At 44.7% G+C, this 27,717-nt stretch overlaps 1 protein-coding gene across 2 annotated transcripts in view; it reads left to right on the top strand.

The window, feature by feature from the left end:
- Positions 1-27,717, top strand: part of HOOK2 (hook microtubule tethering protein 2) — a 223,062-nt gene that overhangs the window by 96,052 nt on the left and 99,293 nt on the right. For both annotated transcript variants that reach the window (XM_069231854.1, XM_069231853.1), the window contains 4 exons: positions 17,456-17,596; positions 18,752-18,953; positions 20,156-20,266; positions 20,441-20,528. In XM_069231854.1, coding sequence (XP_069087955.1) covers positions 17,456-17,596; positions 18,752-18,953; positions 20,156-20,266; positions 20,441-20,528 — 542 coding nt within the window. The remainder of the gene's footprint in view (positions 1-17,455; positions 17,597-18,751; positions 18,954-20,155; positions 20,267-20,440; positions 20,529-27,717) is intronic.

Here is a 27,717-nt window from a genome sequence, read left to right as displayed (position 1 = left end):
TGGCTTGCTCCCTTTTAACTCTGTCCTTTTTACAAGTTTGTTTTTGTGCACCTCTCCTGTCGGCTCCTTTCTAACTCCAGACTTTGCATTCTCATGCATACTTTCTTCCTCATGCCCTCCTGTCTGTGTGTTCTTGGCTCTTGACTAAGTCCTCATGCTTCCTGTATGTATTTTCTTGCATCTTGTCTGTGCCCCAATGCTCCTTTGTGTGTCCTTGCCTTACTGTCTGCGTGTCCTTGCCTTACTGTCTGCGTGTCCATGCCTTACTGTCTGCGTGTCCATGCCTTACTGTCTGCGTGTCCTTGCCTTACTGTCTGCGTGTCCTTGCCTTACTGTCTGCGTGTCCTTGCCTTACTGTCTGCGTGTCCTTGCCTTACTGTCTGCGTGTCCTTGCCTTACTGTCTGCGTGTCCTTGCCTTACTGTCTGCGTGTCCATGCCTTACTGTCTGCGTGTCCATGCCTTACTGTCTGTGTCCTCATGCCTCCAGTCCGTGTCCTTCTGTATCCTGCATATGTGTTCTTATATCTTGTCTGTACCCTCGTGCCTCCTGTTTGTGTCATTGCCTCCTGTTTGTGTCCTGGTGCCTCCTATGTCCTCATGCATCCTGTCTGTGCTCTCATGCCGTGTGTGTGTGTGTGTGTTTGTTCATGCCTCTTGACTGTGCATTCTGCCTCCTCTGGCTTCTTTTCTGTGTCTTCACGCCTCTTGTCTGTGCCCTTTTTGGAAATGGCCCTTTTTGCTGGGTTATCCCCAAACTGTTTTTGCTGGCTTTAGCAATCTGGGCACTTTACCACTGCTGACCAGTACTAAAGTGCAATTACTTTCTGTCTAACTTGTATTGGCGATTGGTTTATTTGATTTACTAGCAAGTCCCTAGAATAGTGCACCAGGTGTGCTCAGGTCCTGTAAATCAAATGCTACTAGTGGGCCTGCAGTACTGATTGTTCCACCCACATGAGTAGCACTGTAAACATGTCTCAGACCTGCCACTGCAGTGTCTGTGTGGGAAGTTTCAAACTGCCATTCAACCTGGCAAGTGCACCCACTTGCCAGGCCCAAACCTTCCCTTTTACTACATGTAAATCACCCCTAAGGTAGGACCAAGGCAGCCCCCTGGGTAGGGTGCAGTGTATTTCAAAGGTTGGACATGTACTGGTGTGTTTCACATGTCCTGATAGTCCTTTCAATAGTTTAAACAGAATTTAGCAGTATTTCACGATCCCTCCCATCCATAGGGTACATGGGGATTGCCTTGAAATATCTTGAGAGTAATTTTCCATTTGGAGCAGCTAGAGATGTGGAGTTTGGGGTCTCTGAACTCACAATTAAAAAATACATCATCAGCTGAAGTTGGTTTTTAAATTGTAAGTTTGAACATGCCACTTTTAGAAAGTGGGAATTTTCTTGCTTAAGCATTCTGTGCTGCTGTGTGTCTGTGGAATACACGTCTGGGTCAGGAAGACAGTTGGCTGTTTGTGAGTTAACTCTAGACCGTGACATAAAGGGAGCTGAGGTGTTCCCTGAGTTTCCTGATGGGTCTTCCTGAGCTAGAGTGGTGGGAGGAGCAGAACTTGCACCTGAATAAGGCTGTGCCTGTCCTTACACAAAGCAGTCTCCAACCCCCCCTATGGTGTGTCTGGGCCAAGGCAGGAAAGGCAGGGTCTTGTGCATACAAAGCCTTTTCTTTGAAGTTTGCCTAATTTAAAGGCAGGAATGGGTAGAAGTACTGGACGTCTGACCCCACAAAGTTAAACACTACTGGACTGAGGACATTCTGCCAAGATGTAGAGCTGGATGCTATAGGAGGGACTGCCATTCTCCCTGTTGCTTTGTTGTGCTGTCCTGCTGCTTCAGTCCTGGGAGCGAAAGGACTGGACTTCGTTTTCTACATCCTGCTTTCCAAGGTTCTCCAAGGCCTTGAACTGAGCTTAACTCCTGATAAGAAGCCTCCGGGACATCAAAGACTTCACCTGGCAGTGCCTGTGCTTTTCTGCTTATAGCCTGACTTGACAAGTGGTTGCCAACTCCAGTCTCTGGGCTCCTGGAAGTGTAAGCTGGTGACCTGAAAGAGAAAATCCACACACTGTGCTACATCTGAAAAACTGATGCAGCGTCTCTCCCGCGGCTGGAGAATAGACGCAGTGCCTGTCTCACGGCGGCAGAATTGACGCAGTGCCTTTTTCTCCCCTGCTCCATCAACACAGCAGGTTTGGATTTTCCATGCATCACCCGCAGGGTGTCAGTTTCTCATCGACCCTGCATTGCAGTAAGAAACAGAGGCTGTGTGTCCAGAAATCAATGCATCTCCTTTCCTGCAAAGAAAGAATCAACACATCACCTCCTCTGCATCTAAAGAACCGAGACATCGCATCTCCTGCGAGGAAAGAATTGATGCATCACCTCCCCTGCGCAGTAAGGAACCGATGCATCGCCTTGCTTTTTGGCTCCTTGACTCACCTCTGCAGCCCGCATCGTCTGTTTGTTTGACGCATCCCAGGCACTTTGTGCTAAAAAAAAAAAAAAAATGCAACATTTGACTCCTGTAGATTAAGACTCATTGAAATCTTTAAAAAGCAATATCTTGTGTATGTTGGATTTTTTTTTTTATTCAGATAAATATTGGCTATTTTTCTAAACTGGTGTTGAGTCCTTTAGTAGTGTCTTCACTGTTACTTTGTGTGCACGTACAAATACTTTACACATTGCTTCTGAGGTAAGCCTGACTGTTTGAGCTAAGCTACCAAGGGGGTGAGCAGTGGTTATCTTAGCTGTGTGACTCCCTTACCCTGACAAGAGTGAGGGTCCCTACTTGGACAGGGTGAAAACCACTGACAACTAGAGACCCCATTTCTAACAGCCCTCATACCTCTTGCCTGTGCCCTCATACCTCTTGCCTGTGCCCTCATACCTCTTGCCTGTGCCCTGAGGTCTCTTGCCTGTGCCCTGAGGTCTCTTGCCTGTGCCCTGAGGTCTCTTGCCTGTGCCCTGAGGTCTCTTGCCTGTGCCCTCAGGCCTCCTGCCTGCGCCCTCAGGCCTCCTGCCTGCGCCCTCAGGCCTCCTGCCTGCGCCCTCAGGCCTCCTGCCTGCGCCCTCAGGCCTCCTGCCTGCGCCCTCAGGCCTCATGCATGGACAGTCACACCTCATGTCTCTGCGTACACGCCTTGTCTAGTCTGTCTATGAATCTTCTGTCTGCTCTCTCCTGCCCCCGGTGTTTAAGTTCTCGAGCTCCCTGACTGTTCCACCCCCACGACTCAGACTACCCACGCGTCCTGTCTTTATCTTCCAGCCTGGGTGCCACCAAGCCGCCTATCTGTGCATCTAAAGTCTCCTGTCGGTGCCTCCTGTCTGCATGTCTCGTTGCCTGGTGCCTCAATAACAGGAGACTTGGTGCTGCTGCATCAGGGAGCAGTGTCGCTTTGTCTCGGATGGACTTTGCCCCCTGAGCTGAGGGTGTGTGGGAAGAGCCTAGTACCTGCCAGGAGAGATCAGGCTCTCAATAATACACCACAAACCACTCCTGATTGCCAGTAATGCACCTTCAGCATCATTCTGGGGTCAGAGGTGTCTATAGTGTGCTGCCTGCACCTCTCTCAGCTCTGAGATGACCATTACATCAGTGCTGTGCCAGCCCTTCCCTGGACTCTCAGACGCTCCCACCACACACTTTGCTTTTACCAGTGCTTTTTCAGTCACCTTGTTATGGGTACATTTTTGGACTTTGATTCGTTTGGTTTCTTCCCCCTACATTCTGTTTCATCTGTGACATTAGGGCATTTGAAGGTGCTGCAGCATCTTCCTGCCACACCACTACTTTCAGCACCCTTACTGTGTGTGTGTGCTCCGTTCACTGGGGGCAGTACAGCATATGCAGGTGCACCTTTATTGTGTAAGCAGTCTGTGCGTGTTACTTCCAGCGACCAGATAAGAGGGCACACTGATGAGTAGCCTGCCTCCCCACTTGCAAGGACCAGGGCATTTTCGAGGCTGCATTCCCATAAAGTATGTGCAGTGCTGCAGCTCCTCACAAGGTGTCATTAAGAAGTGTGCATGTTACTCCAGATTCAAGTTGCAAAATATTGCAGCTTGTGCCTGCAACAGCCAAGTCCAAGAACCTCTGATAGACCCCAGCAGCATCAATTGTATTAGCAGTTATAGCCTGTGGGTGTTTTTATCCCTTCGAAAACCTTAAACCTAATGTTTTAAAACAAAACCTGTCTAATGTGCTTGCAAATGTACAGTATGAAGGAGCATTTGAAAGCAAATCCTCTCAGTAGAACTCCTGTCTCCTTATGTAACTTTATCTTTAAAACCCAGCAGTGTTTTGGAAAATAAGAGCAGCTTATTTTGCTGATAAATGCAGCATCTGCCACTACCTTTCTCAAGAAATCCTTGAAGCAGCTCTCATCACACTGTAAAATCTTTTAATACTAGAAACATTTGACAAACATGAATATCCTAAAGTTCTTAACTATGTGAAATTTTTCTGTTTATGGCCCAGTGGTTCCCGAACTCTGTGCATGGCGTCCCTGGCTCGTTTTGACAAAACACAAGGGTGCTGTGGCACACAGTTTGGGAACCACTGCACTAGAAGGTCAAGGATCTGCTAAATCTACAGAATTCCGTTAAAAACCATCCCTAGTGAAGAAAAAACACAAGGCCTTGGGTACACCACTGCCGAAAGGCCATGGCTCGGCCTGAAAAAAAACTAGCGGTGACTAACGTACCAGTTCGGCACCGAAAAAGGCCACTCCTCCGAAAACATCGGAGACAACAAAAAGCTCAGTGTCCGAATCAAGTAGACACCATTTTTCGGAGTTGAAAATTAGAAAACCACTTTCGGAGTCTAAACCTTCGTCCTCATCATCTTTTTCGATCCCGAAAAAGCATGCTTTGGAGCGGAAAAGGCCAACTTACAGAGAGGAACATGGACTTTCAAAGAGACTTCAGGAAAGCCACAAAACCTCTGAAGAGGACTTAGAGATACAACCAATACTAGAGGTTATGGATGAAAGGCAATCCAGGATCCACATCCATAAGGAAACAGGAAGAATTCTGACAGCACCTCCTTTAAAAACAAAGAGGAAGCTAGCTTTTCAGGAGCAATTGGACACTATGCAGCCTCCAGCAAAAGTGCCAAAGCAGAAGAAACCCCCACCTCCTCAATCTTCTCCCTCTCATTCTCCACACCTACCTACCTACCTCTCCTCCTACTAGTCCTACACCAGTGCAGTCACCCACTCACTCTTATGATTCACAACAAGACAATGTGGATCCATGGGACCTTTATGACCCAGATCCCATTCCTAGTAACGATCCAGATAGCTATCCCTCTAAACCATCACTACCTGAGGATAGTACTGTCTATAACAAAGTTATAGCTAGGGCTGCAGCATATCATGGTGTCCCCATGCATACAGAACCCCCTAGAAGAGGATTTCTTATTTAACACTCTATCCCCAACACATTCTAGAAATCAATGTCTTCCGATGCTCCCAGGCATGGTAAAACATGCTTAGTGAACCTGTTAAAGCAGTATCATAACACCTAAGATAGGGAAAAAATATAAACCTGCACCCTCTGACCCTGATTATATCACCCATCAGGTACCTCCTGATTCGGTGGTAGTTAGCGCTGCCAGGAAGAGGGCAAATAGTCAGTCATCAGTGGATGCACCTCCTCCTGATAAAGAGAGCAGGAAATTCGATGCTGCCTTGAAAAGAGTTGCATCCCAGGCAGCAAATCAGTGGAGAATAGCCAACTCGCAAGCACTATTAGCTTGCTATGACAGAGCACATTGGGAAGAGATGCAAGATATAATCCAGCATCTCCCCAAAGAACACCAAAAAAGGGCACAACAAGTAGTGGAGGAAGGGCAAGCCATTACTAACAATCAAATACAATCTGCCCTAGATGCAGCAGATACAGCTGCTAGAAGTGTCAATACTGTGGTCACTATACGCAGGCATGCATGGCTCAGATCTCCTGGATTCAAGCCCGAAATACAGCAGGCTGTATTAAATATGCTGTTCGATTAATAAAAATAAAAAAACATCTTTTTGGGTCAGAAGTAGATACAGCCATAGAAAACTTGAGAAAGGACTCTGACACAGCAAAAGCAATGGGTGCACTCTACTTTGCACCATACAGAGGGTCCTTTCGAAAATCTCAGTTTCGAGGTGGATTCAGACCAGAGCCCACTAAAGCATCCACCTCACAGGCAAAGCCAACCTACCAACCGCAGTACCAACAGGGTGGTTTTAGGGGCACTTATAGAGGACAGTACCCCAGAAATAGAGGAAACTTTCAGGCCTCTACGCAGCCTCCACAGTACCCAAAACAGTGACTTCTCTCATTCCCTTCCACTCCACACCTCTCCTGTTGGGGGAAGACTAGAACAGTTCCACACAAATTGGCAAAATATTACCACAGACAATTCAATGTTATCAATTATCCGCAATGGCTATTGCCTAGAATTAATACACACTCCTCCAAATATCCCACCAAGGTCACACAAACTATCCACAGAACACACCATTCTGTTACAAGAAATGGTCCAACCTTTACTACTCAAACAAGCAATAGAATTGGTGCCACAGTCTCGAATAGGGACAGGAGTTTACTCACTACATTTTCTAATTCCCAAAAAAGATGGCACCCTCAGACCAATATTAGACCTCAGGCCCCCCTCATTCTTTACATCCTGTCAGAACATTTTCACATGGTAACTTTACAAGATGTCATCCCACTACTACAAAAACAAGATTTCATGATAGCCTTAGACCTCAAAGATGCGTATTTTCATATACCCATCCATCCTGCACACAGAAAATATCTCAGGTTCGTCATTCAGGGCAAACACTACAAGTTCAAAGTGTTGCTCTTTGGAATAACAACAGCTCCAAGGGTATTCACAAAGTGCTTAGCAGTAGTGGCAGCCTACCTAAGACAACATATACATGTCTTTCCATATCTAGACGATTGGCTAATAAAATCGAACAGTCATACGCAATGCCAAAATCATACGCATTAAACTACCAAACATCACACCTTCAACAAGCACAAATACAACAATATTTGGCGCAATATTAGACACTCAGCAAGCTCTAGTATATCCAAATACACAAAGGATACACGCTTTCCAAAATATAATCACACAAATACAAACAAATCAACAATACACTGTCAGATTTGTCATGAAAATTTTAGGATTGATGGCATCATGCATACAATTGTGCCACACGCAAGATTAAACATGCGGTCCTTACAACAGTGCCTTGCACAACAATGGTCACAGGCACACGGTCAACTTCAAGATCCAGTGTTGGTAGACCGCCAAACGTACACGTCCCTTCAGTGGTGGAATTCCACAAATAAAAAAAAAGGTCGGCCATTTCAAGACCCTGTGCCTCAGACCATAATCACAACAGATGCATCAATAATTGGTTGGGGAGCTCATCTAAACAATCACAACATTCAAAGGCAATGGGATGTCAAACACAAACAGCTACACATAAACCACTTGGAGTTATTAGCTGTGTTTCTAGCACTTAAAGCTTTTCAACCTCTTCTCACACAGAAGAATGTTCTTATCAAAACAGACAACATGACAACCATGTATTATCTCCACAAACAGGGAGGGACACATTCATTCCAACTGTCCTTTCTAGCCTGGTAAATTTGGAAATTGGCAATCCACAACCAAATGTATCTATTAGCACAATACATTCCAGGGATAGACAGTCAATTGGCAGATATCCTCAGCAGAAATCACCAACAGGCTCACAAATGGGAGATTCATCCTCAAGTACTTCAAAAATACTTTAAAAAGTGGGGAACACCAAACATAGACCTGTTCTCAACAAGCGAAAACACAAAATGGCAAAACTTCGCATCCAGACACCCACATCCCCTATCCAAGGGCAATGCTATATGGATCAATTGGTCAGGGATATTTGCATACGCTTTTCCCCCCCCTCTCCCACTCCTTCCGTTTCTAGTCAACAAGTTGCGTCAAACTTCACTCAACATGATACTCACAGCACCAACATGGGCATGTCAACAGTGGTACACAATATTATTAGACCTGTTAGTAGTACTACACTCCAAACTCCCGACCAGACCTGTTGACACAAAACAGAGGTCAAATCAGGCATCCAAATCCCAACACACTCAATCTAGCAATTTGGCTCCTGAGGTCAGAGTTTGGATATTTACAACTCCCATAAGAACGTATGGAAGTTATTAAGCAAGCAAGAAAACCCACTACTAGACAGTGCTATGCAAACAAATGGAAAATATTTGTATGTTACTGTCAAACCAAAAATATAGACCCTCTTACAGCATCAGTACAAGATATTGTATGTTATTTATGTCATTTACAAAAATCTAATTTAGCATTCTCTTCAACAATAAAAATTCATCTTACTGCAATTTCAGCATATTTACAAAATATACAACATAGCTCTTTATTTAGAGTTCCTGTCATTAAAGCTTTCATGGAAGGTTTAAAATGCATCATTCCACCCAGAACACCACCAGTTCTTTCTTTGAATCTAAATATAGTGCTTACACGACTTACGGGACCACCATTTGAGCCTATGCACTTGTGCCAAATTCAATTTCTAACATAGAAGGTTGCCTTCCTAGTGGCAATTACTTCTTTAAGAAGAGTAAGTGAAATCCAAGCCTTTACTCTTGAAGAACCTTTCTTCTAAGTACACAAGCATAAAGTTATACTAAGAACAAACCCAAAATTTCTCCCAAAAGTTGTATCACCATTTCATATAAATCAAACAGTGGAACTGCCAGTCTTCTTCCCACAGCCAGATTCTGTGGCAGAAAGAGCTCTACATACATTAGACATCAAAAGAGCTTTAATGTGCTATATAGATAGAAATAAACCGTTTAGAAAGACTAAACAACTATTTGTCGCTTTCCAAAAACCTCATACAGGCATTCCCATATCAAAACCAGGTTTAGCAAGATGGATTGTAAGATGCATCCAAACATGCTATATTAAAGCAAAAATACAGCTTTTAGTTACTCCTAAAGCACACTCTACAAGGAAAAAAGGTTCTACAATGGCTTTTTTAGGGAATATACCAATGGCTGAGATATGTAAAGCTGCCACTTGGTCAACACCACATACATTCATGAAACACTACTGCGTAGACGTGTTATCACGACAACAAGCCACAGTAGGCCAAGTTGTACTAAACATTATTTCAAACAACTTAAACTCCTACATGTTAACCACCACTCATTTTTTGGGGAGGGCAAACTGCTTTGTAGTCTATGCACAGCATGTGTATCTGCAGCTACACATGGCAATGAACGGAAAATGTCGCTTACCCATTGTACATCTGTTCGTAGCATGTTCCGCTACAGATTCACATGCACCCTCCCTCCTCCCCGGAAGCCTGTAGTCATTGAAGTTATAAACATTTGTACATATGTGTATACACTTACATTAGCATGGACATCTCTTACTTTGTATCTGTATACTCTATCACTCCTTCCTTTACCCTCTGCGGGAAAACAATCTAACAATGGAGTTAATGCCCATGCGCAATGGAACCGAAGAGGAGGAGTCACTCGATCCTGTGACTCAAACACTTCTTGGAAGAAAAACAACTTGTAACACTCTGAGCCCAACACTAGATGTCAGGATAGTGCACAGCATGTGAATCTGCAGCAAGTGTCTTTTTTTTTTTTTTTTTGTTCCCTAAAAATGGCATCAACAAACGGTTTTCTGTGCTAAAGTCACCATCTTCCCAACTGTCAGGATCACGCAGAACTGAATGAAAAAAAATATCTTTGTACCACAATATTATCGTTTTTCAAAGAGGAAGTACATTATTCAATTTTTTTTTTGTGTGCTGTCAACTTAAATCCAGTTTGTGGTGCAAACCAGTGTGAAATCCATGGGTGCTCCAGGAAAGCTATACATTTCTGAAACATAGACAAAATTTCGAATTCAACAAGGTGTCATAGGTGTAGATCCCTCAAGGTGTTCCCAAAGAAAAGAACTGCTGAAATAAAGATATATTGAAACTGAGTAGGAAAAAGAACGGCCACTTGTGACGTTTTCATATGTAAATTTTTGTCACAATGGCTGATTTACGAAAGCAATATGCCATTACATCCATTACATCCTTCTGGTTGCGTAGATATTCAGTGTTTGTATGTTCTCCAAGAACCCAAGGTATTCGGAGCCAATAACTGAGCTGAGTATAGACCTATTCCCATGGTGAAATATATAGAGTGAAAAATGGGTATCATGGAAACCTGTGTGTTTCTGAAATGGGCACAAGATATGCAGTTTAGGAGCAGTGCTCATTTGTGCGCCTCTGAATTTGTGGTTACAGTACTAGAGTATGATTTTGATGGTATTGTTCAAAATGTCTTTCTTGTACACTGGCTTACATTTGAAAGCCACAAATGCAGCAAAATCCACTTGTTGATAACAAGTGTTCTACTATTCTGTGCTCCCACATGTCCTAGACAAAATGGTACCTCACTTGTATGGGTAGGCCTAGTGTCCGCGACAGAAAACAGCCCAAAATACAACATAAATTCATTACATTTTCCAACTGAAAGCTGACCCAATTTTCCAGTGTGGGAAGCTGTAGATTTTGAAACTAGCTCAGCCGGCACCTAGGAGTACCTAGCAAACCTGTACATTTTTAAAACTAGACATCTGGGGGAATCAAGGTTGGGGTGACTTTTGTAGCTCTGACTGTTTCTTTTTTTTTTTTTTTTTTTTTTTTTTTTTGTTGTCTTTTTTTCTTAATTTAGACCCAGAACCCCTTTCGAACCTCAAATTGTGAATAAAAATTTTTTAAAAAAAAATCCTCACATTTCTGTGACAAAAGGTTCTGGAATCAGTAAGGCGCTACAAGCTTACTTCCACCTGGCATTCCTCCAAGTCTCCCAGTAAAAATTGTACCTCAGTTGTGTGGGTAGATATAGTGCCCACGACAGGAAATGGTCCAAAACACAACATGGATGCATCACATTTTTCCATTGAAATCTGATCTTTTTTTATAATGTAAGTAGCTGTAGATTTTGGACCGTAGCTCAGCCGGCACTTAAGGAAAGTTAGCAATTATGAGCATTTTTGAACTAGACAAGAAGGGGAGTCCAGGGGTGCATGACCTGCATCAGTCTCACTAGGTAATTTTGCCCAGAAGCCCTTGCAAAAGTCAAACTTTGTTAAGAAATACAGATTTCTCACATTTCTGTGACAGAAAGTTCTGGAATCTCAGGGGAGCTGCAAATGTTCTACCATCCTGAGTTCCAGTGTGTCTCCCAAAAAGAACAGTACCCCTGTTGTGGTGGTGGGCCAGGAGGCCCCGGCACAAAAGCCCCTAAAGTGCTACATTGAGGTTAAGGAATAGGGATTGATGCTGTATTTTGGGCCATTCTGTAGTGCCAACCATGCAAGCCTACGAACCACAGAAATTTGTGAAAACTAGACAACTAGGGGAGTCCATAATAGTGTGCCTTACATGGATCCCACAAGTTTTTCTTACCCACAATGCTCTGCAAACCTCAAACTTTACCTAAAACAATGCTTTTTCTTTACATTTCTTTGATGGAAACTTCCAGAATCCACGGGAATCTACAAAATTGTGCTGCTCGGTTCCTTACAAGGTCCTATAGAGTTAAATAGATTGCTGGGGAAAAGCACACATTTGCATTGTCTCATGCCACTGCATGATCTGCAATTGTGTTGGCGTCATGACATAATGGAAAGATGTGCTTTTCCCTAGTAAACAGTTACTCTACGGAACCAAGAGTCCCATTTTGCATTGTTGGCTTTGTCTAGGAGTACCCCTGTATGTGTAGACGTGACCACTTTCGCCTTACAATGCAAAGATGTACTTTTGAAAAATGTGTTTGTCCCACCACAACTTTCCGACTAACTGAGCGGCCCGGTATATATTGTAGAGACTGCCTTGAATTTTCTTGTACATATTGCTAACAGGATGACTAATTGATGGTCCCAAGATTCCACGGTTTCTAGCGAACTTCAATCAGACTACTTATGTCCTGTAGAGACCTGAAGACCAACTACAGGTCGAATAGTTAACATCCCCTCACTAAGGTGCCTTTAAAACAGGTCATGATTCGCCAGGAGATGCCATATATGAACAAATAAGACTTCTGCTTATGTTTGTTTGATATAAAATCATATACAACCTTGGACTCTGCTGGAGCGCGTCTCGGCTATCTATAGTTATGATAACTAGAAAGCGGGTGCATCTCTAAGGTTAATAAACCTTTTACTCTGCTTTAAATTGCACTGTGTCGCTAGTATGAGATTTAGCATGACAATATCAAACACAATACATTTCATTAGCGCGACAGTAAAGAATGCACCATGACCTATTTGGCCATGAATAATCACAGTTTGATTAGCAATTAAAATCCTTATTTCCCTATAATAACAATGCTAAAGTCACGAAAGTTAATCTCAAAACCAAGTGGTACGTGTAAAGAAACAATACAGGATGTCCAAATCACCTAAAGAATCTTAGCTTAAAGCAACAAGTCCAATATTTCAATAGAGAACATTCAAAGTAATAGCAACAGTATCTGAGCAAGAGAAATTACATACGTTTGTTCAGCAACGGAATAACATTAGGTCATAGGTGCTATTGGTCAGAAACATCAGGCAAAGAAAGAACATCTAATTACAAAAACAATAGATATTAGCAATGCATTAGGAAAGTTACACTAAAGCGTTAGCAGGACACTGATTGGTTTCTTCTCCTTTCACGTACTTCTAAATGTATGTTAATGTATCATCCCGCTTTTCCTTCTGTCCACATTCAATAGACCCTTTTGTTCGCCACATCCCAAATACGCTGCTAGACAGTGGTTACAGAGACTGCAGGATTTACGTCATATCCTCTGAAGAAAAACTTGAGTTAGGAACGCAACTTCAAACAGATATGCAATTCAGTGTAACAGAAAGACTTCCATTTACGGTCAACAGAAAGACATGAATCTTTCTGTGGTGGTCTTATAATAAACAACATATGCATTGTATGTTGCCATCTGAATCAGTTGGGTAAACAGTTTCTTATATCAAGTGCTAGTTTTACAACTCACAATGTATGGCCGAAGAACCTGGTAGTTCTTTTCCACTCCTCCCATATACTTGTTGTAATCAAGTATACAGTGGGCTTTCGAACTTTGGCCACCTGACCCCAAACCATGAGGGGGGAGGTGCTCATCATGAATTGTAGTGAGCACGTGCACATCACACCTATCCGAGAACCTGACTGTAAGCGAATTGTTGGAACTCCACGCAGTGCTCTGGAATTTCTGGAGCTTCTTACAAACAAGCTCCTGTTGGAATCTTTTGCAGCAGCAACAAATTGTGCTGCTTGTCACAGTGCCAGTTTTGTACAGCTCACTGAACCCTACTCCAATATAGCAATTGTCCACATAAAAGTTGTAACCTTTGTGAAAGAGTGGTTGGGCAAGCACCCATGCAATCTTTCCGATGACTCAGAGCATGGGAGGGCAACCTACATGGTTTAGAGTGAAGTCCTTCCCTTTATACACTTGAAAGCTGTACACATAGTCAGTAGAGCTCTCACACTGAATGTACAACTTGATGCCTTAGCGAGCTCTTTTGGTCGCAGTGTACTGCCTGCACAGCAGCCAACCTTTGTACAGGGCCAAGGACTCATCAATGCCTATATTCTTTCCAGGAGTGTGAATCTCTGGAAACCTGTCAGACAAAGGTTCCACAACAGGCTGACTTTCGAACAACCTCATTGTCTGGATGGTCCTGGGGCAATGCAGCAGAATTGTCATTGAAATGGGGCATACGCTGCAATAGCAAAAACAATATTTCTGCTCATGTATGGTGCAGAGATGGGAGTCACACTAACTGCGAGTAGACCACTGAAACTGCAAGCTTGGTTTGTTCGCTAACCCCTTTTTGAGTGTGAGGCTTAACATCTTCAACTCCTCAAATGAAGTGGGAGTCCACTGATGTGTTCTAGAATGAGGCCCTGAAGTGCCTCTGTGCTCCCTCAGAAATTGTTCAGCTCGCAGCACGCTTAAGTCACAAATGGCTGGGAGTCGGGCAGTGGCTGATGCAATAGCAATTCCGTGTCTCCCCCGCGCTTTATTTTGAAAAAAGGAATCCTCCGGTGCAAGCACCAGAGTATCCTTTTTAGCCCTCTCTAGTGTCGGCCAGTGGCTGGTAGACCCACTGGGGAGGGTGTGTGGGTGTCAGCCACTGGTTGACACCGGCCCCAGAGGGGTTAAGTGGCTGTGGAACCAGCAAACAAAATGTTCCCTTTATCACGTCCTCCCCAATGGAGTTTGAGTTTCTAGTGGGCTATGGTTATTTCAGCTTCTCTGTCTAGCACTGCCACTGCCCATGTTTTGTTCCTCAGTCGAACTTTCTGTGAAGCATCCTATTTTCTTCCTACAGCTATTGTTTTCTTCTGAAAAGGTGATTTTGACAACCCTGAGCCTTGGATGTCTCCTCTTCCTTCCTAAAAGGTTTGTCCTTTGTGAGAAGCTTGGGAAGAACTGGCCCCTTTGCTTGACTGTGCCTTCTTATCCCCAGCATCCCTCAAAGAATGAAACCAGTGCTCATCAGAAGATTGATACCTCTTGGAGGCTTTTACGTTTCTCCTATTTCTCAGGGTATATCCTCCCCTTTCATCATCATTACAATAAAATTGTGGCTACTTCTTAGATAAGCCTCGGATCTTTGTACTCACCCCTGGGGATCATTGTAGTTCTAGCTTCCTTAAAAAAAAAAAAAAAAAATATATATATATATATATATATATATATATATATATATATATATATATATATATATATATATATATATATATATATATATATATATATATTTTCCTGACCTAGCTTTTTAGTTGTAGTTTTTGCGGTTTTACCCCTAAACTGTCTCTCTGCATGGAGACATAGACTTGAGGTATTACTTTTCGCACTCCACTTGTTTCCCATCTTGTGATGTAGCAGCATATCTTTGGTAAATAGCCAAGATTTCGCCCTCACTTTTAATATTACCAAGAAATATAAGTTTCTGTGTCTGGTACCTAGATGCTTCATTCCTAAATCTATTTTATACATGTAGTTGGTCTCTGTGTTAATAGTTGCTACTATCTCAGTACCTTGATGTTGTATGTTTTGTCTCAACTGATTATATAAACTTAAAATCTCAGTGAGCATCTCTCTAGTTTCTGCTGTATGGAGGCAGTCTAGTTCTAGATGTGGTATGTAAGTGGCAGGTGCTGGACAAGTTTGCCCTGGCTTTGTGAGTGGTCCTGCCCATACCCTTTGCATTAGACCTGGGAAACTTACCCTGAAACAATGTTAAGTTTCAATCCTTCCTGTCTGTTAAGTGCTTATCAAACTCCAGCAGGTTTGGGGGAAACTCCTCATATCTGAGATGGATTATAAAATGCCTCTGGATGATTCAGGTGAAAATGTGTGTGCGTGACTTATTTAAGGGTCCCAAGCTCTCAAGGGCCTTTGAGGTTCATGCCATGCATAAGTGTGCCACTTCCCTACTAACTGTAACATAGTAGTCTAATCTCTCCCCAGTGCTTGTGTCTATTAGCCTTCTAGTTATTGTATTGGCTGAGTGTTCAGTAGTCTCCCTAGCTGGATTGCCTACCTTTTGGAAGCTGTTGGATCTTCAGTCGGTTAATAGCACTCTGGCTCGTTTCCTTGTCCCTAATGATTGTCTATTGAGAGAGGAGGATGAGTTGTTGTGCAGTATTTTTGCATCTGTAATGTATAAACCAAACAATACATCTGTCGTAGAATCATTTGAAAGGCAAGCAAATGTATCTAAATCTTCATTCTCCTAGATTTGTTCTATGCCAGGCCGGATACTTGCTACACGTTGCTCCCTGGACAGCAGAACGGAAGATTCCTGTCCGTTATGTTTGTTATTTTTGTTTGCCATATTTTAGCAACAGTTGTGCAATCTTCTACACTCTGTACTTTGTTTTCACCATTCAGAACATTAGTTCTCTAGTCCTTAAGCCTTGCACATACACACTCTTAAAGAGTCAGTGCCTCACGTTTGCCATACAGGTAGGTCTGATTTGTATGTAATGTGTGTTACCAGGAAAAGCTTGACAAATACGCCACAGTGGTTTAGGATAGAATGATTATCTTGTAGTGATGCGTTCTGTGTTGCATTGAAGTGCTAAAGTAGTTGTGTGAGTAGTGCCATAGCTTGGGTTGAAATGTCTATTTTTCTGATGTAAGGGGCTGAAGTAGTTGTCTGAGAAGTGCCATAGTGTACAGCTGGAGTAAGAGTTTTCTCTCTTAGCAGTAGCATTCTCTCTTGTGAAACCGAGTAGTTCTCTGAGCAATGCACTGGTTTAGGCTACAATAGCTAGGGGTGAGGACTCCTCTAAACTATGTACGGCCCTCCCACTTGGATAACATTTTTCTTAGTACTCTTATGCCCTCCTACACATGAAGGTTCGTGCAGTGAACTTCTTCAGTTTTCAGGCTGTAGTGGTCTCCTTATTAATGCATTTTCTCTTACACATGTGTATGTTCTCCTCTGAAGCACTTGGTGAACTGGAGAAAAACATTTGTTTTGCACCTTCTAGTATTTTTCTACAGAAGTAGTTTGGAGTGAATGTCTTTCTGTGCTGACCTATAGCCAGGGGAACATTACCACCTCACAGACTGCATTGTAGATAGTTGTTTAATGCGCACATATAGGCCTGGCCAAACTCTACATAGAAATGTGTTTTTGAGTCTATTAATTAGTGCATTCTGTAGATTTATATACTATAGTAAACTACAAAGTGGAGACAAAAACACAACCAGGGCACTGCGAGTAATAAGTCCACGATGAAGAAAGATGCAGATTTCTTTATTTCCTTATGTTGAGAAATACCAAATCAATGTTTTTGTCTCCACTTTGTATTTACAGCACGAAACATAGGAGGCATTTGGATATCCTTCTCTGTTCAGTGCATTTCGATACCCATGGTGGTTGGGTATCTACACCAGGTGGCACCCTCCTCATGACTCTACGCCTTCTACATGAACTTTGTTTGCTTTTCGTCTCAGATGTGCGATATTTAAGCATCAACCACCCTGTAGTAATTTTCACTATAGTAAACTAGCTGGAGTGTTTCTGTGAAATGGAGTCCATCGACCAGTGTATAGTTTTTTTTTTTTTTTCTTTCTGAATGAATGAATGTCGTGGCTTTGTGTCCCTAATGGATATTGCAGAATTCCGCTATTACCTTCACTCACCCCATTTAGTCACCAGGGCATAGATCCAGATCACAAACCTTTCCGTCTGTCTTAAGACAACCCTGCTGCCTCCCATGGTGCTTTGAGTGTTGAAAGCTCCACGTTCATCACGAACACCCGTTAGAGTTGGTAATCATGCCACTGTTAAACTTTTTCCTATAGGCTGGAGAGTGGCAAGGACGACTACCGCATTCGGTGTGATGAGCTTGAGCGTGAGGTCCTAGAACTCCAGCGTCGAAATGAGGACCTGACTAGCCTAGCCGAAGAAGCACAGTCTCTGAAGGACGAAATGGACATCATGCGGTAAGAAAACAGTGTTGAGCTTTGAGCGCTGTGGGCATCTATTGGAGAACATCAGCTGCTGGAAGCTCGGGCCTTGGAGGAGGAAGGGGACATAACTTTAAGATGCTGTCTGGAGCACAGTGGCTCCTTAGTAAAAATGTGCATTTTAAAACAAGTCTGCTACTGCACTGGAGTATGCAGTTCCTTCCAAGGAGTAGTGGGAATTGTGTCAAGATGTTGAAGAGTTTTTTTGCCATGTTAGGAAAAGGATGTACCATTCACTAGGTATGTGTACCTCTTTTACTATTCTAGGTTCTGAGGAATGGTCTTGTTATGGCATGAGACTAAGCCAAGGGTGGGGTAGCTTATTTCAGGTACAGGGGACTTAGATGAAGATAGGGGCCACTTTGAGTGAAGGTATTTTTGGATAATGACAAGATGTCTCAAGAACCTGATGGGAAATAGCTGGGATCACTAACGTACTTGTGAGAAACTGCATTTGTTGGGAGAGCTTGTGATCAAAGCGTTCTCTGGGGAGAAAATATATCTTATTGGGGACTTTTGATGAGCCCATGGTTTTGAATAAGCCAGACGCCTGAGTGGTTAAATTACTGCATATTTTAAGTTCAGAAACAGATGGTGGAAAGGCAGTCTGTACACCAGGTGTCCATATGGTAAAAATCTGCAAGCAGTGTCGCGGTTTCCGAAATTTGGTGCCATGCTTGAGCTAAAGAGCTGTGTGTAGCATAATTAAACCTGAAAGCTCTGCTAAAACTTGTGCTTGATAGACTTAAAAGGGCTTGGCCATGAAAAGGGAAATTGCCATTTTTGAGGAAGAGGAGATGAGTGACTCTAGCACTTAAGGCACAGCGATCCTAATTCTTGAGAGATCTTAGTAAGCACTCTAAAACAGGATAAGATCTGCTGCTTTCGAGCTCATTCTTTGTGGTGAAATATTTGTACAGTAAAATTAGATCAGGAGAAAATTGCTAAATATTAAGTGTGACCTAACCAAAGTATCTAGTGTGGTACCAATATTACGTAATTGAGATAGAGTTTGTGTTTAGTAGTTAAGAAAAATATGGTTTACCTTTTCCCTCTGATGTTGACTTATGGGCATTTCTTTTCATCTGTGGTTGGCCCTAAGTTTCCCATCTTCTGTTCTTGACCTTGCAGCCACTCCTCCGACAAGGTGAGCAAGCTGGAGGCCATGGTGGATTCCTACAAGAAGAGGCTAGAGGACCTTGGAGATCTGCGAAGGCAAGTGAAGCTGCTGGAGGAGCGAAATACTGTATACATGCAAAGGACATGTGAACTGGAGGAGGAACTGCGGAAGGCCAATACTGTGCGAAATCAGCTGGAGACTCACAAAAGACAGGTGAGGGAAATTAGTCTTGGAATAAGCTGTCCTGGTGGAGGTGCATGGGGGTAGAACTGTGTGGATTACAGTTCTGCTACAGTACCAATTGGTGGCATCTTCCCTTCACAATAATACAATATTCCACACCCCTGCCTAGACACATTGGCATATCTGACTACTTTGCTTCAGTTTGAGGCAAGTACCAAATCAAGTGTTGCGTAATAAGAAATTATTCCATGTCCTTCTCTCAGAGCAATATGTACCTCAGAGTTATTTTTTTCTTCTAGTCCAACTAAGCTATCTAGGTACCCCAAATGAATATGGATTCAAAGTTGGCTTTTCAGCCATCTAAGCAAGAGGTTTTGGGAATCTTGCCTTCTACTACCACCACTAAGAATTATACTGCTCTCACAGGCACCATGTCACGGTTTGATTATTTCTAGGGAGATGTCTCTAGCTTGTGGCCTGATAAAACAAGAGACAACTTGCTAAAAATTATGCTGCCCCACTTGTGGAAAGTCCACATTACTGCCCAGGTAGATAAGAAATCAATTTATTTATCCACAAAGCTTTATTCTCATGGGCTTCCTTTTACCTTAGATGAGTGTTCCTGCTATACCCCTGACCAGACATGTAAGTCTAGAAAAGCCTTCTGACTATTTGAGGTCAAATTACAAACATTTGGGGAAAAAGTGGGTGGGAAAGCCATACCTTACCTTCATCACCTGGAATTCCCTTACCATCAATTGTTGTCTCGAACGTTACAGTGTAAAGTTCAGAAGAGTGTCTAAAATGTACCATTTGCATGCTACATTATGTGCTTGGTTCGGTCACTCCCCAAATCTTTAGTTTATGTAGTTCAGACAAGTGCTGAATAAGCATCTGTGGCCCACCATCTTTTACCCCTTGTTGGTTTTCTTCTTTTGATTCTTCTGGTAGTCTTCAGCACTGTGAGCTCCATATAAGTACACAAAATTGCAGAATGTTAGGGGTTAGGTTTGGGCTGCGTCGGGCTCCCAGTGTTGGAGAAGCAGTCCATGCTGCAGGCAGAACATGCATTGTCGGAACTGTTTCAGGCTTGTCATACTGCTTGTAGTAAAATGGTGTAGGTTTGCCTCTCACAAATGAAGTGTATTGGAACCACTGTCTGGGGGTTGCAGTTGTATGTAGGATTTGAGTCAGTGCAAATGTCCATTTGTGATTTCGTCTCCCGCCTGCAGGTGCAGGAGCTACTTTCGCAACGTTCAGATGAGGCCATGAAAGCTGAGAAGTGGCAGTTTGAATTCCTGAATCAGCGGGAGAAGTTTGAGGCTTTGCAGAAGGAAAAGGAGGTGAGCTTGGTTGTGGTTGAGGGTGAATGGGAGTGGGAGTGGGTGGAAATAATTAGTTAGGTTTGTGGAGAAGAAACAAAGACATCTTTAGTGAATGTGATGCTGTTTCCTGGACTTCCTGCAGTACTGGGAGCAAGCTTCTAATTCACAATTCTTACCCTCCTCTCGTTGCAGCGTCTAATCCTAGAACGTGATGCCCTGCGAGAGGCCAATAATGAATTACGATGCGCCCAGGTGCAGCAAACGTGCCTGTCCCAGGCTGGTAAGTGATGGTGCTATGAGGAGAATTTTAGTCCGTCCGGACTTCTGTTTGACACTTTTTCCTGTAAATAGCTATTCTTTGAATAACCTCCAGACTACAGAGGGAATCCAGAAACCTTTTTCATGGCAGTCTCTAATAGCCAGTTAGACGAGAGTAGCTCTGGCCTTGACTCCGCTCTTCCAGTACTGGAAAATAAAGATACTACTCTCTATGCTGGTGTCGTTTTAATTATTATTATTTTTAATCCCTTCAAACATGGATTCGGAGTTCACTCGGTGTTCCCAAAAATTACTTTTTTCTTTTAGTTCCGAGTACGAGACATATTTGTCATGAACTTCTTTGCTACACTGATGAGACTGGTCAGTGTTTACATTGTCCTCTTCTGCATTGCCGTTCTTCATTTGACACGCTATAGGGATAATATGTGGTGCTTCACTTTACCACATAATCCTACCAAGTGTGCTAAGTTTGCTTTCCTGCACCCTCAAAAATTAGGAAAAGGGAGGCAGAGCGTATGAACAGGTGCCAGCCTGTCAAGTGTTGCTGCTCATGTCAGATAAACCTTTACAAGAACGATCTAAGGACAGATTTTCACATCGCAAAGTGCAGCACAAGAACAAGAGATCCTCTTCCCAACAATAGTACCTGAGCTAGAGATGCGCTTCCCTGACCCACCCCTTCTTCAGATGGTTGACCTAGATTACATTATTTAGGTAATCCATACTGAGGACATTTAAGGCTGCTCTTTTGCTGCCTTGAGGGTGAGTGCAGAACCTTTGACTTTGGATTCCCCAACGCTGCTCACTGAAGGCTTAAGCAGCGGCCAAGCCCTGTAATGGCAGGCAGCACCTGCGTCTATTCCTCAGATCAGGCCTCCCAAGAATGAGAAACACATGGAGCCAGCAGTACTGATTGAGTTTTCTCTCTGGCACTGCCTCGATGTTTCTCAAAGATAAGATAGATAAGTTAAAAATGTATAGATTGCAGCTATACCCAAATGCGTCAAGGAGCTGAGTGTGTGTCCAAGGTAGTAGGGCTATCTCCCAGGAAGACTAAAAACTATCAAGAGGGCCTGATAAAGTAATAGTTATGAAGAAAAAAACAGATTTTTAATGTTTTCCTAAAAGGAAGGTGCAGTTCAATTTTGAAGAGGTGACAGGGAAGGAAGTTCCAAATTTTTGCCGCAGCCACTGAAAACACTTTTCCTCCACATCTCTTCTTGCACACTGTGGGGATGATAACAAAATTCTGAGATGCTGATTCGAGAGATGCTGATCTGAGAGACCTACCCGATCTGTTCGGTTGGAACATAGTTTTAATCTCCTCTGGGGTGACCCTGTAAATTGCTTTGTGCACAATACACATAGCTTTGAAGGTAACCCATTTCTGAATCTGGAGCCGGTGAAGTTGCCGTAATCTGTTGGTGGCAGACCTCTATTTAGGAATATCTTCTACCAGCCTTGCTGTTGCATTTTATACCAGCTGGAGTTTGGCTAGAGAGTTCATATTAGCTTCTAAGAGGAGGGCATTGCAGTAAGCCATTCTGGATGAAGTTAAGGCAAGGGCCACATTTTTTCGAGCTGTTATGCGGATATAAGGAAATATCTTTGGCCAAGATCTGATGATCCAGAAGCGGGTGGATGCAATGCAGATAATCTGATGGTCAAAGGACAGATCACTGTCCATAATAACTCTTAGGTTTTTAGCTGACTTTGTGTGTCTGGGCAGTATCCTTAAGCAGTCGGACTACCAACTGACTCCAAATGGGTGAGAGACTTTCAAAGATCAGTACCTCCTGTTTTTCCCCCATTTGAGTGTAAGGCAGTTTTTGTTCATCCATGAGGCCATAGCTATCATACAGTTCTTGAAATAAACTGCTGTGGCGAAAGCATCCTTTGGAATGGGGACTATTTGAGTGTCATCAGTATTGGGGGTGGGATATGAATTCTGCTACTCCGGCAGTTTTGCCCACTCCGTACAGAGTGTGGAGTTCCGAAAAAGTCAGCGGAGCAGAGTTTTTACTCTCTCGCAACTTACCAATGTTAGGTTGGCGAGCGCCAGCTAGAAAAATCACACTAGACCACCTCCGGGGTACATTTCTCAACGCTACCGCTCGTGTTGAGAAACCTGTGGCTCATGTTGAGGAAGCTGCCGCTCAAGTAGAAAATCTACTCTAGCGGCAGAAAGAAGCAGCGCCCTCTTGTACTGTGTGTTTTACTGTTTGCGCTGATTTTACAGCTTGGGGCAAACTCTAAGTGGTAAAAATCTGTTTGATTTGTGCAACTTACCGCACTCTGTCGCTCGCAGAACTCCTCAGAGGGCGACTATGTTTATCAGCACTTCAGAGTTTTGCATAGCAGGACTCTACAAACTCCGCCCAGGCCTAATCAGCATGTGACACTACCTGAAGCCCAAAGGAGCTGACATATTTCAACGCATCTGTCTGCCCATAACAGAACAGATACTATCCCCCAGCTGTAAAGAGATTGGCCTCTTCTGAGGATCAGCCTGTTGCTTGTGAATGATGTCAAGAAAGCGAACTATTAGCTGCATACTGAGTATACTGATGTAGGATTATATAGTTGACCTCCAGAATACAAGTGGCATTGATACTTCTTCAGAGCATTAGAGAGGTGCGTTGTTGCTTTTTCCTTTATTCTAGAAAGATGAAAGAGGTTCTGGATTTCTTAGCTGGAATTGGAGGTAAAATCTAAATTGCTTTGAGATCCCCAATGTATAGTGACCACTACTGATCTGTTACTTCCACTTAATGAGGCACTGTTGGACCCCCCCACCCTCATTATAGTGGCCTAGGAAAAAAACCTTTTTTGGTGGCTGTCTTCAGTAGGATAGTGTCTGATGGAGACTTCTAGCAGATTCCTTACCTTAGAATTATCACCAGCCTTCAGACTTGAGCCAGACTTTTTCATGAGCCGAACCCTCCTGCGCCGGTAGGTGACAACGATCGGCTCAGCATGGCATTTTCTGCTCCAGAAGTGACGTGTACAGTACATATATAGGTGCCATCCCAGTGTACTGACATCACATCTTTTCTTTCCCCGCCAGTCAGAGCAGATCCTGAGAGAGCTACTCATTATGTACTTTTTTTCCCTAACATTTTTTCAGCTTTTGTGAGAGAATTTTTCTCCTACTGTGGCAGGTGGAGGTCATCTTGGAAGGCAGGCTTCAAGCCTTTAAGCACCAATCACAGCTCGATGTCTGTGATGGTCCCGCAGCTTGTTTCTCCGATGCCTCGAACGCGACCACGACGTGAAGATCTGCATCGACTGTCGCATGATGAGCCCGAAGGCTTTGAGGGAGCGGTCCCTCAAGCTCCTGGCGGCTCGAAGTGCTTTGCCGCGACTGTCTCTATCCTGGTTGAAAAGAAGGTCCCGGGATTGGTCGCAGAGCCCAAGATCTTCGTTGCACTTGAAGTCGTTGGATCATCGGGGTAAGTCCCACCGTGAGAAGAAGAGCAGTAAGTCGAAGAGGTCTTCGACTCCACCTTGTCTGTCGGCCGACCAGACGGTGTTGACATTAGAGGCCTAGCTCCACTGTTGAGCCAGCGCCTGAGCCATCTCCATGCCTCCCTGAGTTTCCGGGAGCCAGAGCGACCCACAATCATCGTCTGGGGTTTTGAGGCCATACACCTCATATTTGAGTGACCTCCTCTCGCTGGCATACTTCCACGCCATGCAAGTTCAGGAGGGGCCCTGCTGATTCTGTGGCTTCGGCCCTAGCACCGGTTGGCCCCCTTGAATCCACAGATGGATCTGGACTGGTGCTGGTCATACCACCTTGACCTTCCCCGGTGCTGCTCCGGATGCAGACGCTGCTGGCAACGTTAACGCCCATCAGAGGTGCCATCCTCATTCTCATCCCCTACTCTGACACTGAGCCGGAGGGGTTCACCCGATGCCAACTCCTGCACCAACTGGAGCCATGCCTTCCAGGCCACAGCATGAGCCCTATTCCTATGGGCTAGGACTAGGGGAGGAATGGGAAGGATCGCTGGGCCCTGAAGAATACCAGCCTTTTGACCGAAACATGGACTGGAGTGAGGATTTGGTGGAAGCCAACGGACTGGACACCTCTCCAGATACTGGCATGCTTTCTCCCCCTACCGTGGCTACGGAGGCGAGAGCATCATTTGGAATGGTGTTGAGAAGGGTGGCCAGGGTCCTGGACCTTAGCCTGCCCTCTGTGACAGTCAAGATGAACGTCTTGACTGAGGTGCTTCAGCCAGGAGTGACCCACCCCCCCTCACAAACGCTTCTCCCATTTATTGAAGTTCTTACAGATGTCCTGCTTGGGACCTGGTGGAAGCCCAGCACAGGGGCCCCCGTGAACAGGATGATTGCCCGCAGCCTCTGCTCTCCCAAGGGGACCCCAACTTCCTTGCACAAAACCCTACCCTGAGAGGTTGGTGGTCCAAGCTTCTGTCTTCCACGTAAATTATGACACACACCACTGGATAGGGAATTACAAGAGGTTGGACACCTTAGGGAAGAAGATATTTTCTTCCACCAGCCTGACGCTGTGGTCTGTGAACACAGTGTGCTGCCTTTTGGGCCGTTACTCCCATGCTGTATGGGATTCGATGGCACAAGTGCTGCCCATGGTCTTGGAGGAGACTCGAGCCATACTCGCCCAGGCTATTGCTGATGGGAGAGAAGCAACTGCATTTAGGATCAGATGTGGACTGGATACTACCAACCCACTGGTTAAATCAATGGTGGCCTTACAGCACGAAGCCTGGTTAAGGATAACTGGCATTTCTCTGGATTTCCAAGCATCAATTATGAACATGTCAATTGATAGTTTCCTCTCTTCGGAGACCAGGCAGATCCAGCACTGGCGGGTTTAGGGACGGCAGGGCTACAGCCAAGACCTTGGGCCTTTCCATGGCCCTTTGCCACCACAGTCCGCCTTTCGCTTCTTTTGTGGCCACGGAAGGGACTTCCAGCTGCGTCTATACTCTCCCAGTCACCGCTGTGCGCAAGCTTCCAAGCCTTTGCGTGGCTGAGGACATGGTACCTTAAGATCCAGTGGGTCTGGCAGCCAGAGGTCAGGCCAGTCCACCACCTCCCCGGCAGCCACAGCCTCCTAACTCTTAAAGTCTTCCCTTTTTACCATCAAGGGCACCCAGTAGGAGGCAGGATATGCCATCACCTGCCCTACTGGAGGTCTGTCATGGAAGACTGATGGGTAATCTTAATTGTCCGGAGGAGATACTTCCTCCCCTTCATGTCTACCCCTCCACCCATGCTACCTGCTTGCGACAGGCTAATGGAGGACCATCTCTCTGCCATGAAGGAGCAGCTCTCTTTGCCAAGACAGCCATAGCAAGAGTGCCGCCGCCAGAAGTAGACAGTGGCTGCTATTGCCTCTGATTTCTGGTGCCCAAGAAGGACGGAGGCCTTCGTCCTAACCTAGACCTGCGCCCTCTCAATTTCTTCCTCAAGAAGTTCAGAATGCTCATGCTTACTCAAGTCCTGTCTGCCCTACACCTGGGAGACCGGATGGTAGCGTTTGACTTGTATAACACATTTCCACATTTCGATCCTGCCAGTCTACGGGTGTTATCCATGGTTCACAGTCGGCCACGAGCACTTTCAGTTTTCAGTGCTCCCTTTTGGCCTTTGCCAACGCCCCTCAGTTGTTCACTAAGGTGATGGCAGTGGTTGCAGCTCATCTGCGGAGATCAGGAGTACCAGTCTTCCTATTTCGCCGACTGGCTGTTGGAGACAGGCTGTCCCAGACTGTTGTCTCCCACCTCCACACTACGGCGGACCTCCTGCACTCACTGGGGTTCACTATAAATAAGATGAAGTCACCGCTGACTCCCTCTCAGATGCTCCCTTTCATCTGAGCTGTTCTTGACATGCTGCAGTTTCAGGCTTAACCTCCCGAACAGCGAGTTCAGGATTTTTAGGCTATGATACCAATGTTTTAGCCTCTATCCTGGATATCTGCTGCTGGGTTTCATGGCCTCTTGCATCTTGCTTATGACACATGCCCGCTGGCATATGCGGGCTCTGCAGTAGGACCTGAAGTTCTAGTTGCTGCAGCATCAGGGGAATCTTTCTGACATGGTTCAGATCTCGGAGGAAACTGGAAAAGATCTGCTGTGGTGGTTAACGAACTGCGATTGGATTAGCGGTACACCCCTTTCCTTTCCCCAGCCAGAGGTAACAGCGGTGACAGATGCGTCTCTCCTTGGATGGATTGGCTATCTGTGAGAGGTGGAGATCAAAGACCTATGGTCTCCGGTGGAATCTGGACTCTACAGCAACTTCTGGAGCTCCGGGCGATCCGGTTGACATTCAAAGCCTTTCTATGCTCCATCAAGGGAAGAATAGTGCAGGTGTTCATGGACAACACCACCGCCATATGGTACTGCAACAAAAGCAGCAAGGTGGGTTGTGGACTCTGTCAAGAGGCACTGCATCTCTGGATGTGGATGGAACGTCAGGGCTTTTACCTGGTAATTCACCACCTGGTGGGCTCTCTGACAGCCAGGGTGGATCAACTTAGCCAAAAATGCCTACCAAATCGCAAATGAGATTCCCATTGTGTGGGGGGGAGGGGGGGTGTAAGGTCTCTTTCGGCAGGGGGGAGAGCCTTGGTTAGATCGGTTTACCTCTGCTTAAAAAGCGCAGTCTCTGCATTTCCGTGTGCTGGAGTTTCCAAGGCGGCTCTGGTTTGGAGATGCTTTTCATCTCGAGTGGACCTCAGCCCTCCTGTTCACTTTTCTACCCATAGCACCCATGCCCAGAGTTCTCAAGAGGATGAGAAACGATTGAGCCCAAGTCATTGAGCCCAGGCTTTTGAAGTAATCTGTGTGGCTTCAGACTGGGCTTGGAGAGTTTAATACCCTGAGTTGTTGAGCATAGCTAACAGTCCTCCAATCAGACTGCACTTTCGGGAGGATTTTCTGTTGCAACAGCCGGGGAGGTTTCTCCACCCGAATCTACCAGCGCTCTGCCTTCTTGCTAGAAGATTGAGCAGCGACAGTTGACAGTTTTTGACCTTCAGCCCTAAGTCTGCATTGTTATTTTTGCAGTCAGGCATCCCTCCACCAAAATGGTATGCGCTTCCATTGGAGCAAGTTTGTGGCATGGTGAGCATACAAACAGGTTGACCCCCTTTCTAAAGTTCTTCTATTTATTCTTTATCTTGCTCTGAG

The sequence above is a fragment of the Pleurodeles waltl genome, chromosome 4_2 (assembly GCF_031143425.1).
Source record: "Pleurodeles waltl isolate 20211129_DDA chromosome 4_2, aPleWal1.hap1.20221129, whole genome shotgun sequence".
NCBI classification, from domain to species: domain Eukaryota; kingdom Metazoa; phylum Chordata; class Amphibia; order Caudata; family Salamandridae; genus Pleurodeles; species Pleurodeles waltl.
The sequence above is the reverse complement of the archived record's forward strand: the minus strand, read 5'-3'. Positions and strand labels throughout refer to the sequence as shown.